We start from the raw sequence: 14825 nt of genomic DNA, 5'->3' as shown, positions 1-14825 counted from the left end.
ATGTGTGTCTCATCTGTCTTGCTGTTTTTTTGTTTGTTTGTTTGTTTGTTTGTTTTAGCAGAGCTGGATCCAAGGAGGTGTATTTGCTACCTTGCCCTTTTCAGCTACTTGGGGATTCAAAAGACAAAGCTGAACTGCAGTCTTGTTTGTTTTGGTTTCATTCTTCTTTAAAAAAGTTCAATTTGTACTTTTGTAGCATTGCATTGACTCCTACTGGGGAGCCCACATAATAAGATTAACAAGAAAAATCAGAAAGAAAAGAAAACTTTATTTCTAAGTATTGCGTGATGGTGGTGGAACAGATTATGACTTTAACGACCATGCATAGGCATTTGCAGGCTGTTGCCCGGTACAGGTGTTCTCAAGCACATTGGGAGCCATGCTTTGCCTAAGATGATTAGTGGAAGTCAAAGCCACAGGGATTATTCAGCCTGTGTTTTCTTAATGGCCTTATAAAGTACACTGACAACCCCTCCCTCCCACTGAGTCAGCAAAATCCTAACCACATTGACAGTCCCAACAGATAGGCCGACTACAGTGCACACACACACACACACACCCACACACACACACACACACACACTAATCCTTCACTTCAATCATGAACTAAACTTAAAAGAAAAGTTCTGAATGTTTGACATACATTAGCGACACATGCATGACATGCAGATATTAATAATACAACTAAACAAAAAGACTGTCAAATAATTTACTATTGATGAACTTGTAGCTTTTAGACATGATGAAAATAATATGCACTCTCACATCATGCCTAAATTAAAATGGCCATTTGATACTATTCATTGATTTTGCACAATACCTTAATTTTTCCATCCTGTATAAAAATTCATATTGATGGAGAAATAGCACTCAAGTAAAGAGTACAGGTAACGAGGTGACCTTTTTAATGAATGAAAACAATTCTCTGATATATACAAAACCAAATGAAACTTATCCCAAAAATAAATGATTTAACAAAGCTCACAAGTCTGGTGTAGTGCAAATTCAAGGTAACATAATGCTTGCAATGCAGATTCCGATGCAATGACACCTGCACCAATACTGTGCCAGTGTGAGCAACTCAGCGCACAAGGATCAATGGCACAGCAGCATTGTTGTAAACGTTGCTGTAATTGTTGTGATACCTTGTAAAGCTGTTGTATTTTTCTCCCTGGTCTTTTATCTAGTGGATATCATTGTTATGCTCTCTTAATAGAAGTCATTGCCTGAGAGTTCATCAGTGTATTTGACCCTGAGGGAGAGTCCCTGAGTGTCTAGCTGGCACTGCAACCTCTGACTAATAGGTTTGCATAACATTGATCTGACTGGCTGTCCATCGAAGAGCACCCCCTCCCACCCAGCTCACCCCCCAGCAGTGAGGCCCTGGTCGGCCACAGCTCAACCGCCAAGAGGCTTTGAACTGGAGAGCCACCTTCTAAGTCAGCAGGCCCATGGATCGACACGGGCTCTGTCATTAGGTAACAGCGGCTTTAGTGACAAGCCTAATTAGCCGGTGCTGGATGGAGGAGCCACACAACATAGTGCAGCAGAGGAGCAGTGAACACTCCTCAGTGATTATCTGTTACCTAAGCAGGTGGACATAACCTTGTGCTGTACCGAGGGAAGACATGAAGAGTGTGTCCAGATTTTACATGCCAAGCTAAGCTGTGGCAGTCGTTCCCTGGCTTAGCGCTGTGATCTTACTGAGAGAAAACCCCCTAAAAGTGACACACTGTCCAACAAACAGGTCTACATAACAATAACCCCTTGAATGTCCTCTTAAGTAGCTTTTCCATAGGCTATTGTACAACAATGTCACATACATATTCTGTATCTGCTCGTTCCAACACTTCACTGAAGCTCATATAATAATCACATATATATTGAGTGAAATATTCAAACCCAAGGCGCCATTTTTCATGGTTGCACCATTACATCAAATGGAAAAAATCTAGATGTCTTGTGCATCATTTATACACATTTCCCTGTAATTCAGCATAACATATTTGGTATCTTTGGAAACCTTCGGATCTTGACTAGAATTTAAAATAAAGTTCTGTGTGTTTGTAATGATGGTGCCGCATTAGTGAGGAGAGCAGTGTTGTGGAGGGGTAACCTTGTTGCATGAAATTCATCTACAAGAAATGATCACAATGTTTCCTAATAATTTATATCATAATCAATAACAATAATATTGTCTTTTATAATGTTTTGATTTTCCAAGATAATGTAGGTTTCTAGTGACTCTAGTCACTAAACAACTAAACTACTTGTCAATCGGTTGTCGGTTGTCAATCTGTAATGTTATGATCCTGTGTAAAAGTGCATCATTTTAACATATGTATGTATATATGTGTGTATATACAGACACATACATACAAACATACTCATATCCATACTCATCATTTATATGACTATGGATATAGATATATAGATATGTATTTATTATGGATGTAAATAGATATATGTACCCTGTTTTTCTTTCTTTCTGTTTGTTTTTGTATGCAATCCTTATTATATCCTTTTATGTTGTGTTTTTTGTTGTTGAAAATATAAAAAATAAATGCAAGTCCAAAATATATATACAGTATATGTTGTATACAGGATCAGTAGACAAAGGGTGGGTCAGGACAGCAGAAAGGAGCAGGTGATCCAGCAGCGGTCAGAGAGCGAGGCCGGCCCACAGTTCTCACTGAGCCGACCTGCGGCTTCACTACACCGCACCGCACGTCACGAGCAACAGGCTGACAGTCAAGCTGACTGGATTACCCAGCAGGTGGATTTATTCTGTACCAGAACATGCTGAGAGTTGCGTGCTGAGTTGCTCCGGCACCATTAGAGAGGCGCAGGTGTCAGTGTGTGTGTGTGTGTGTGTGTCTCTGGTCTCTGCTGTATTTCTGTGAGACAGCAGCACCCGTGGGAGGGAAATCCTCTCCAGCCTTGTCCAGGGGACCCAGGAACGCACCCTGGGAGGAGCCTGCGTCACTAAAGGCAGCAACATACTTACAACAAAGTCAAACTTGGAAACAATGTCGAAATAGTGATGACAAAAACTCAACAACAGCAGCTGTGGTGAAAGGATGACAAAGGCAGCTGAGGCAATATGAGGATGTAGAAATTTGATCGGTCATAAAGATGCAGATATCCTCTAAGGAGAGATTCAAAACCATTCATATTGAAAGAGTTGACCGCAACATGCTAGGACAAAAATATAAACAAAGGCATTGAACCAGAAAAGGAAATCGAGATGCTTTTCTACAAGGAAACACAACCAATCACTTGGTACTTTAGACCAGCTGCAGACAGTCAAGCTGTGTGGGCTGCTGGGAAAAGAATTCAGTTAGTTTGGCTCGCAAGCCTGTTCACTCTGCAGAGTCCAAAGCCAATGCAATGCTTTGTTTATTCTGCAACAATGTCCTTTGGTCCATACAAACCAGCCAAAATTTGCTTCCACAGCAAGTATACGGTGGCCATGAAGGCCCAAACAGGGCATCATCTGAACTGTGAATAATATACAAGAATATATACTGTATATGGTTTCAAAATGGAGAATCATCTCTGCTATAGTAAGCCTCTTGAAAAGATCTACTTGAAGTTATATGATCAGTTCGAACACTGAAACATTACTGACCAACTTTGATGACAAACACAATGGCCATCTTTGAAGCAATATTTCACTTTGGTAGAAAATATTCTCTTTTTAGCACACATACCTCCATATGGATGATGAACAAATGACTGCTGATATCAGCTGTTCCAAGCATCCAGCACCATCTGTTTTGGGGCTTTTACTTCCTGAATCTCATTGTTAATAAATATAATATAAACAATATACAGTATTTTCTGTATTGCCACAGTAATGTACCAAAATTATAAGATGAGATTATTAGAATATTATGACTCAAATTTCTCTCCAAAAGCTATGCATATACATATTCAGCATCTTGATTGGCTTGGTGCCAGGGAAACGAAACATGTTCAATGTTTGGAGAACCGGCAGATCAGATCAGTTCAGATCAGATCAGTTACAGTCATAAAAAGAGACAAAACTGGAGAAACTGGGTTTTGCAGGATGTTGACAGTATGGGTGTGTGTGCTAAACGGTGAAAACGTCCCATCAAAGTGAAACGTTGCTTTCATAGACTAAATCCAAGGGGAAATTTAAATGAAATTTCTAAAAGTGATAAACTTAAATTATTCTCATGTGACAGAGCGGCATGCCAGCACCACAAACAAGGCTTCTGCACAGAACACAGAAGGGTGTTTGTTCGGATAAATCAAAGCACTCTGACTGTGTGCATTTACCCAGTAATAAGGAGCAGCAGCATCTCTGACTCATCAACGATTATTATTATTATTTTGTCTCTCTGGATGCTTCGTGGTTTAGTAGCAATCACTGAGTCTCTGGAACACACACACAGATGAGTTGATGAGTACAGAATATTTCATGTCTCATTTCATCGCAATTTGCTGCTGCCAGAAAATACAAGGCCATGGATATGACATCATGGCACCAACACTATTCATTAATCCTGTGTGTGAATACAGCAGAATCTTCTTTTTTTATTTTTATCTGCTCAGAGGAGGTTAAGATAAAAGCCACTACACCTTGACTTCAAAGAGCTTTGTCATGCCAATAAGCTGAGTCAGGCTGGACTCACGTCAGCAGTCTATTATGGTGAGGGGGAGTTTACTTAAGGACTTTCTCACTCAGCGTCTCCTCTGACTGTACCGGGACAAGCGTGACACCGTGTACCATAAGTCCTCACCTGCCTGCAAACATGAGGCAGCTTATGACATGCAAAGACGCAGCCAGGAATTTGGACTTAAGCAACTAGCCTAATGATTTATGAACGTGTGCTTTTCCTCTAAAGTACAAAAATCTTCCCAGTAGAGCTGAACAACTAATCAAAAAAAAATTAGAATTTGCAATATGAACTTCTGCAATTTCCAAATCGCAGAGGCTGCAATTAACTGCTTAAGAGTACAATATTGGTGAAAAATTTTCATCATACTCAAACTCAGTAAATCCTGCACACTGGCATGTATGTTTAACAAAATCACTTTCTATAAACAATTTTAAAGTTCTAAAAAATGTATGACAAGAAAACTTGTGATGATATGAATCGCAGTTTATATCGCAATTGTAATATTGTGTCAAATAATCACAATTAGATTTTTGGTCAATATCTTTCAGCCCTACTTCCCAGACTGCTTGATTGATTATACAAGAGAAAATTACAGATTGCACTCTGCTTTGACACAAGCATGGATAATACCTGCAAGTTCAGTTATTGATCAGTGAACATATACTTCAAAATGCTGTGTAATGAAGCAGTGATGTAATCGTTGCATCTACCACGTGAGTCAGCACTTTTGTTAAAAGAGCCACTTGGCTGCAGATGGAGGCAGAGCTCGGCTGAATTGGCTTAATGAAAGCCAGGCGAACTAAGACTCTCAGACTGTATAGACAGAGGGAGAAGGGCTTAAGTTCTGGAAAGACAGACAGAAGGAGAGAGAAAGAGGGGGAGAAACTGGATGGGAGGAACCGGTGAAGACTTGAAAGAGTAGAGGATGGAGGGAAGGAGAAGACGGGTGGAGGAGAACAAGTGTGGCATCGCAAGTTTGGGGTTGATGAGCGGAGAGGTGGACAACTGTCGGGAGGAGGTGGAGAGGAACAGCAGTCGCAGGTGTTAAGGAGAGATAGAGGGAGGGAGGGAGGTGGAAAGAAAAAGGGAGGGATGAGGAGCTGGAGGATGAGGAGAGGAGGAGGGATAGATACAGCACCTTCAGTTCAGGTGGTGGGAGCTGTGAGGTCAGGGATTACGCAACGGTGAGAAGCAGGTAAGCCGCTGATCTGTGGCGGCTGCCTTGCACACATGGCCCTCCCTGATGCTCGGGCTTGCTGCTGGAACACACACACACACACACACACACACACACACACACACTGTGTCTGACCAATCAGAGCAGAACGATATCACCGATGCCAAGTCACATCGCTCCTCACCCGTATTATCAACTTTCACTAAATTTAGAGGCAGCTGTAATATAAAAGTTAGAGAGCTGGGCTTGTAACCAGAATGTCACTGGTTCAAATTCCCAGATCAGCCGGGAACATTTCCCTCAACAAACTACCTTCCAGGTGCCATCGAGCAAGACACTTAACATCTAATCGCTCCAACAAGGCAGCTCAGTGGCCAATAGTAGAGAACTAGCTGTAATGGCAGCCGCCAGGTGTGAGTGTGTGCAGATGGATGAACATGAAGTTGCACACTGGTGAAAAACAGCATGCGTGCTCAGAAAATGATCTCTGGATAAGTAAAGTTAAAAAAACAAAACTCACCTTTCACTGACCACCAGGCCCAGATTTACTAAAACCTTTAGTGGGCACAAAAACCTTTGCAATGTCAGCACTAATACTTGTGATTAAGACATTAAGACTTACTTGACCAGTCAGGAGTTACAACATTGGATTTGTTCATGCTAAAAGTTTTTGCACCCATAAAAGGCTTTAGTCAATCAGGGCCTGTTCTGGATCTCCTCACCTCTAATGATTCAATGTAAGAGTTGTACTGTACCACAACACACACACACACACTCACACACACACACACACACACATGCATAGACACACAACACAATATCTGATAATAATATAATCTAATCTTAAGTAATATAATATAATATAATATAATCTGAAAGTTCCACTGACTAGAGCATTATGGAACTAATAAGTAGAAGGAGAATTAATGTGTGACTGGAAAAGGTGAGTGAACCAAACATCATTACTGAGTTAGACTTTAATAATTGTGAATCATGAACCCAGCCCAGGATTTTAGCTTTTTTCATGCACTGTCTCTTTATGTGATTCATAGCCATGATCAAATCTTTGGGAACTCTGTATTTCCCATGAGGCTAGAGTTATAATGGGTCATGACACAAAGTCGATCAGATAGAAGACCGGACATCGACTTTCAACCTTTCAAGGCTGCTAGCCTGTTGGTCTTTGGTTGGGAAGACTACATTATTCAAATAATTTATCGAATAAAGATTACTTGCTTAACAATGCAATGAGCTATATATGCAATTGATTGGACTTCAAGTCAGCAGCACAGTCTGATTACTTTTAATTACTTCCAAAATCAACACAGAACATCTCACATAACAAATGTCTTTTGTAGTGGAAAATGATAAATAAAACAAAATGAAAAGTAAATGATTGAATGAATGAATTAATTAATTAATTAAAATAAGCTTAATTAAAACACGTAGGCCTAGTTAAATATAAGTAATTTGACAACATGTTATGTGGCTTTCTCTTATTATAATGTTTTGCTAATTTAAGACTTTGTTCAACTCTGCCTGAATGAATAACATTGTCTTATATAGCTTGTATAATGCATTCATTCATAATTTTGATTAGCCATTGAAAATAGAAGGATCTACAGTAGCTGGGGTCCTCTGAGTATTATCAGTAGCCTAATAATACTGATAGTAATATTATCAGTAATACAATACAAGCAGTTGGTGGGTAATGTGGTTGCGACCTGTAAGTGTATAACTACATACAGATGCAGCCTGTACAGCAGCTTTCATTAGTGGCTTTAGCTCTGATAAGCAACTCTTGATAAGCTTTGTATGCAAAGTTGCAAACACATGTTGAGTTGTCATGCTGCCACAAATACAAAACCAAAGGTTAATGTAGCACCGCCACCTAGTGGTTGCATGTTAACATGGCTTTGCTGTAAAGTTGTGTGTACAGGCTATTTAGATTTTATGGAGGTTGAGTTTAGTGTGATTTGAGCAAAGTCATTACAATACTGCAGTAAGAGTTGGTTGACTGGCTGGTGAAGCAACCCGCACACACACACACACACACACACACACACACATGCACAGACACACAACACAATATATAATCTGATAATAATATAATCTAATCTGAAGTAATATTATAATATAATATAATCTGAAAGTTCCACTGACTAGAGCATTATGGAACTAATAAGTAGAAGGAGAATTAATGTGTGACTGGAAAAGGTGAGTGAACCAAACATCATTACTGAGTTAGACTTTAATAATTGTGAATCATGAACCCAGCCCAGGATTTTAGCTTTTTTCATGCACTGTCTCTTTATGGGCAAAGGGGCGGTGGTTACCAAAATGCCCAGTCTTCTGCACCAATCCCCACTAGGCTGGTTCTGCCTGCCTGGCACTGAGAGCGGCATTTAGTGAGGATGTAGGCAGGTCCCACTGCAGTGTGGGGGGTGTTGTGTTGGAAAGACGCTTTTTGGATTCAGCGGAGACTGTGTTCGCCCTGTGTGACCCAGAGAGGGGCCTGACGCTGGAGGTCTGCAGCCAGACCCTATTGCCCTGTGTGTTTATATCTTACCTAATGGACCTAGGTATTACCTCTACAGTGAAGTAAGTGATGACATTTTGAACACAAGGCCCAACAATAACCAGAATTATCCACAATGTTTTCAAGCATCACTGTCTACTGTATGCATATAAATATGCATATAAAAAAGGCTACTAACATTGCCTACTTCTTGTTTTTCTATTTCCAGGTGCGTTTATCTTTGCCATTCAGTTTGGTCAGAAAAACCTTGTCACATTAAAAGATCCCTGGTTTGGTCTTCTGTCTTTGCTCCCCATGCCTGGAAGGCATGTTACTTGGGCTTGACGGTCCCGCCTCTAACATGGCCATCTGCCTATCATAACTCAGCATTTGGGGGCGGTACCTGGGGTGGCCAATCTGATTGGCCTACACACGCCCCTCCTCCGTGCACCATGAGTCCGCTCTCTGCCCGTGTCACAGGGTGAAGATGGACCCCGGAACTCTCTTCAGCCTCGCATGTTTAATCTCTAACTTCACCAGAAGCAAATGGGAATGCGGCAGTGATACAAGACCAAGATAAATCTCAGCCTCTAGTCTCTCCCTCGTGACCTTCAGCTTGTGCTCTCCATAATTTAGTTTCAGGAAACAGCAGGACTCAGAGAAACTCCTCGAGCTCCAGTTGAAAAGGTGAGAATGACTTATAATATTTACTATAATATTTTACTACTGCATGCATTTTATCATTGTCATATGATAGTATTTTTTGATTATTTTATGCTTTTTCTGCACAGTGCTCACTACAATACATTTCCTCTTAAGAATTCATAGTAATTTTTATCTTCTATGGACTGTCACTGTTTTGGATTTGATGAATTCAAATGACACTGCATGCATAATTTTACATAGATGAAATATGGGTTTGACATTCAACACCTTCACACTGCCATGTGTGCAGACTTTGTTTCCCACAGTGTTTCATGGGCAATATCTTACAGAGAATCTGAATATCAAACCTACAAAACTGAGCATTTATTATCACAAAATTGTTATTTCCCCTTTGAATAACATAATTTTCATAATTTTAAAGATGGTATTTAATTAATGCTGGGCCCATAATTGTTTTGTGTGACATTTTAAAACTCTTTGTTGACATGATTATTAACTTGCCAAGCAGAATGCCAAGTCTCTCCTATGCCCAGAGCATGAGGAGACTGTGGGGCCCAGCACAAGCACACTGGCTTCTTAAAGTGAGAAATACACACAGACAGGTATTGTACATTGGAAACTGAAATGCCGACTTAACTTACTCACTTAATTCAGCTTGGTCACTACAGTGCAACCAATGGAATTTAATGTGTAAAATGAAAAACTGCTAAACTCGCATGCCCAGGTGTGTTTAAAATAAACATACCATTGTAATTCTGTCGATGATATATCATAAAATAAATACCAAATGAGTGAAGGGATGAGTGAAAGTTAACTCTTTGGTGTTAAAAGGTAATCTACCAGTGGTCTTTTTTTCTGTGATCATTTACACACAGTCTTACAGTCTGAAGTTTAAGATTGAGTCACAGTCCGCTGCTGTCAACCTACTTGTCCATTCTCTTGTTTTGTCTGACTGTAAATGCCAAGCTCAGGTCGAGATGCTAATTTGAAAGTTAAGCAGGATGGCATTTATACCCCTGACCTAGTTTAAGTGTCTAAGGTGTGGGGGAGACCGGGGCTGGTTGGCACACTTTTTGCTCTCTTGTGGATTTCTTCGAGTCATTGTTTCTCTAAAGATTCAGATTTCAAATCAGTGTCAAAAATGTCACAGTGTGACAACCAGCTCCTCAAGCACTGAGACGATCTTCCCCATCTGATCTCTTGAGTAACCCTTTTAGCTTGTGACCTCATAGCTTGACCAAAATAAAAAAAATAATTACAGATAATGACAATAAATGAGGTGAGGCCAAGCACTTTGGTTCACCCTCCAGTAGATCTGTGCTTTAGCAGTTCCTAGAGTCCTAATCTATCTAACTCTGTTCTCCTCTCATGGACCCAGGTGATGGAAGGGGACAAGCCGTGGGCTCTGATCTCAGAGGTTGGGGGTGAGCATGGCTACCAGGAGGAGCTGGTAGACCTGATGAAACAACACTTCCGAATCGTCTGCTACAGGGAGCTCCTGCAAAACCCCCCGCTTCACGCCCCCAAGATCCAGGCCATGTTCATGTGGAGCTACCACCCTGCGGCCGAGCCCTCGCTGCTCCGCCTGCTTCCCTCCCTGAAGGTGATCGCCAATGGAGGAGTGGGTATCGACCACCTGGACGTGCCGTTCATCGCCAGCCTCGGGGTGAAGGTGACCAACACGCCGGGCGTGGTCGGCGACGCCACCGCAGATATGGCCATGGCTCTGCTTCTGGCATCGGCACGGACCGTTCTCCAGGGTGAGAGCAGAGCGCAGAGCTCGACCCGAGCCTGAACATTTGTCCCCGGCCCGACCTGGAAAAAAACATCTTCATCCAAACCCAAACCGAGCCCGAGGGCTACAGCTTTTTTTGAGCCTAAGCCTGACAAAAAGTCTAAAATGTTCTGTTAATAAATTGATAATAACAGTGGGCCTATCTTTCAACAATGGGCCTACTTTTCAGTAGGCTAATTAAGAAATTCAGCTCAATCTGACCCAAGTCCATCAAGTAATGTCAGGTCCAAACTGTAGGCGAGATGCTAAGATGAATGGAAAGTGGGATGCAGTCATAACCCAAAAAAACCTTCAGTTTGTCAACGTCAACGTTTTAAATTTAGCCTTTTTATAATGTTAGGGTAGAAAAGAATCATTGGATAAGATTTACAATGATCATAAAAGTACAGATAAGGCAATATAGCATTCAGAGGTCACTTGTACATCAACAGCATCTGTATTTTTCTTGAAACGTACCTCAGGATAGCAGCTGTGAATCGTGGGTGTGACATCACCATTAGAGTCTCCTGCAGCAGCAATACAGGCTATTATCAAAATACCGATGATACACAGCTATTTCAAAGAGATTTTGGTCCTTTGTCTCATAGGCCACCAAATAGCTGTGGACCCAAAGACCACCCATCTGCCACAAGACCTGATGGGATATGAAGTCACAGGCTCCACTCTGGGAATCATTGGGATGGGAGATGTTGGCTACAAAATAGCTAAAAGAAGCAAAGGGTTTGACATGAAGATCCTGTATCACAACCGCAACAGAAGGTAAAAGAGTGTAATGACAAAAAATACATTGCTATTTTTAGAATTGAAAAACATTTAAGGGACACAAAACATCAGCAAAAGTAAGGGTTAAAACTGTTGGATGCCCACTTCTGAAAATATCCTGGTGGCATGTGTTGAAATTGACATTCATTTTGCCCAGTTTCATGTGTTTCATTTTGTAAAGATGAAGATAATCTGCCAATATCTGCCAATCAGCATACAGTAAAGTTACTGTTCACTCTGTAAAGCCTTGGTCACACTTTAATCGCAATGCATTTGTGTCGAGTGGTACAAAACAAGATATATTGATCAAGGTCAAATGTGATGTAATTTTTTTCTACAGAAATTGTAATTCAGTATAAGGCTTTTTTTGCGCAGTGATGAACCATTAACAGATTCTCTCATCTGAAATGAAAGAACTTCCATCTGAGAGCAATGCATTCAGATGTGATTGTGTTGTGAAAGTTTGTTCTTCATATTAATTCAAGAGATACCCTCCTACCTACACTCAATTTGATTTAATAACAGTTTGAAGTACATCATTTCCTACCCTGTGGTAAAGGTAACCAGTCGAGTCCAAGTCAAGTCCAAGATCAAAACAGGTAATAGACAATGTACATAATGCTTAAGGAGTTTCTTAAGGATGAAGAGAGATGTAAAACTGCAAATCAACTCTTTACTATCCCCTTAAACATCTAGTTAATCAATGCATAGGATTTCGTTTGTTTGTTTGTTTGTTTATTTATTTATATAGCCCTTTATCACAGTCAAGTCTCAAAGGGCTTTACATACCATCATATAATATACTACATCATTTACATACTACATCATATTACATTCTATACTTGATCATATACATCATTTACTACATAATACTATACATCATATACATACTACATTTGACTATTCAATGCATATAAATTTGAGGACCTTTACATGCTATACATGAGTGTAACCCCTGAAATTGGTTGTAGTGCTGGCCAGAAAATAAACGCAGGTGAAGGGAAGCGTATCTTTGAAAATGTTTAGATCAGTGGTAAAAAGTCAAGTCAACATCCAATAATGGCTGAGACCAAGACTGAGTCAAAACAGACACGAGACAAGTCCAAGATGTCTAAAGTCTGGACTCACACTTTTGAAACCAGAGTTCTGAAAAGTTAAAAACATGACTCCTTTACATCCAGGCAAGGTGTCAGTGAGAAAACTTGTATGCTCACCCTCTCTTTCTCCTGCGCCTTGTTCAGGAGTGCTGAAGAGGAGCGTGCGGTGGGGGCAAGTTACTGTCAGAACCTGGACGACCTGCTGAAGAGGTCGGACTTCGTCGCGCTGGCTGTCCCTCTGACCCCCGACACCACGGGTCTCATCGGCCACAGAGAGCTTTGCCTCATGAAACCCACAGCGACACTGGTCAACATCAGCAGAGGTGAGCACAAAGCGTTTCCTAGAGTGTATTGATCTTGATTAAAGGATTACTAGTCGTTGAGTTATGCTGAAAAACTGATCTTTTAGCCTAATAATCCTCTTCATGCGACTCAGGTCTAGTTGTGGACCAGGATGCCCTCGTCAAAGCTCTCCAGTCTGGGACGATTCATGCAGCTGCGTTAGATGTGACTCACCCTGAACCCTTACCAAGGTCTTGTTTCTCTCAAAATTCACTCACCTCAACCAGAATCACAGTATAGTATAATACAGTGACAGAGTACATACCGACACACATGGTACGCAGCGACATCAACACCTCACATACAAGATATTCAGAAGGAAATAAATCAGACAAGATGGCTATGCAATGTCAAGATCACTCATTCATTCACTGACCACCTAATGATACTGAAGGAACCAGGAATTAACTGTGATTGTGATCCTAACAGCTCCTCTGCTTCATCCTGTGCAGGGACCATCCTCTCCTCAGCCTGCCGAACGTGCTGATCACCCCTCACATCGGGACCAATACCTACCAGACAGTGAGGCGGATGGTGCAGAGGATGGTGGAAAACGCCCTGGCTGCAGTCAACGGCCAGCCGATCCCAAATGAAGTGAAGCCTAAATGACAAAACTGCACAGAGTACAGAAGGTGTTGAATTGTTCGCCTCATTGTTTCATTAGATGTGTCACAATGTCACAGGAGAACAAGAGGCACTTGAGCTGCCTGATGTCCCGCCTTAATCACTATGATATATTAAACATGACCAGTTATGCTAATGAGGACTTTAATTAAGCTAATTAATGCATTTGTTAGCACGTCTTTCTATGTTACCATACCTGTCTTCGCAAAACACAAGGGTGCTGTTAATATAAACTCTGTATCTTAAAGCATTAAGGAGTTATAGTAGTTTAAAGAAAGTCGTTAATATGCAAATTTATGCAGCACGGTACTAAAAATCGAGTCTGAGTTATTTTGTTCACAAGAATGTTTCGACAGACAGACAGACAGATATAATCAAATGAAGAGTTGAAGAATGACCGTCCTTTTTGTACTTGGTGTTCCACTGAAGACTGAAAACGCCACCTCAGGTTTTGTGGCTACTTCAGTTAAAATTTGGAGCAGCTTTTGTATGTTTGACTTGACTAAATGATAAATTAATAGTTGTGGTATGTTTTGTTGTTGTGTGATTGTATCTTATGATGATGCTGATGATGACAATGATAATGATGATGATGATTAATAGTAGTAGCCTAGTAATAGACACATTCTGCATACTTGAAGTTTCTTACCTAATAGAAAAATAAAGTTATTTGAATTGAATTGTTTTTTGAGCTACAATTTGTAATGTGTGACAAAAATAATTAATATGTGCTCTTTTGCAAGTTCCATAATATTGATACTAATAGTTGTAAAGGCTATCTGTACCCTGAATTGAGCCAAAAGTTGAGCAGGTTCCCCATTATAAGAACCTGGATTGATGCAGTCATATCATATCATATATTAGATTGGATTATAATAATATAGAATTAGTAGAGAACATAGATATTGACTTATTGCCATTGGTAGGGTGAATTTCGGAAGTATGATTTAATACAACATATATAATCATCATGATTAAATAATACGAATGAAAAGCAACAAAAATCACATTTAGTTTTTATCTGAGAAATGTTAGATATTTGAGAGGAGGAATATAATAGCACATATGCCCCAAAGAATCTGCACAGTTTAAAGTTGAAATACAGTTTCTAGCTTGAAATATCAGTTTGTAGTTCAGTGACAAAGTCTGAGCTATAAAAGAATAATGTCTAGCATTAATGTGAGGAAAAACTAAA

The 14825-nt window shown here is 40.4% G+C and overlaps 1 protein-coding gene across 1 annotated transcript; it reads left to right on the top strand.

The window, feature by feature from the left end:
- Window positions 1-8831: 8831 nt before the first annotated feature.
- LOC139923837 (putative 2-ketogluconate reductase) lies at window positions 8832-14271 on the top strand. The gene is made up of 6 exons (XM_071914716.2): window positions 8832-9031; window positions 10389-10770; window positions 11393-11564; window positions 12809-12987; window positions 13101-13197; window positions 13459-14271. The coding sequence occupies exons 2-6, from the start codon at window positions 10392-10394 to the stop codon at window positions 13613-13615; spliced, it is 984 nt and encodes a 327-aa protein (XP_071770817.1). The 5' UTR covers window positions 8832-9031; window positions 10389-10391; the 3' UTR covers window positions 13616-14271.
- Window positions 14272-14825: the final 554 nt, after the last annotated feature.

This window comes from Centroberyx gerrardi, chromosome 19, assembly GCF_048128805.1.
Source record: "Centroberyx gerrardi isolate f3 chromosome 19, fCenGer3.hap1.cur.20231027, whole genome shotgun sequence".
NCBI lineage: Eukaryota > Metazoa > Chordata > Actinopteri > Beryciformes > Berycidae > Centroberyx > Centroberyx gerrardi.
The sequence above is the reverse complement of the archived record's forward strand: the minus strand, read 5'-3'. Positions and strand labels throughout refer to the sequence as shown.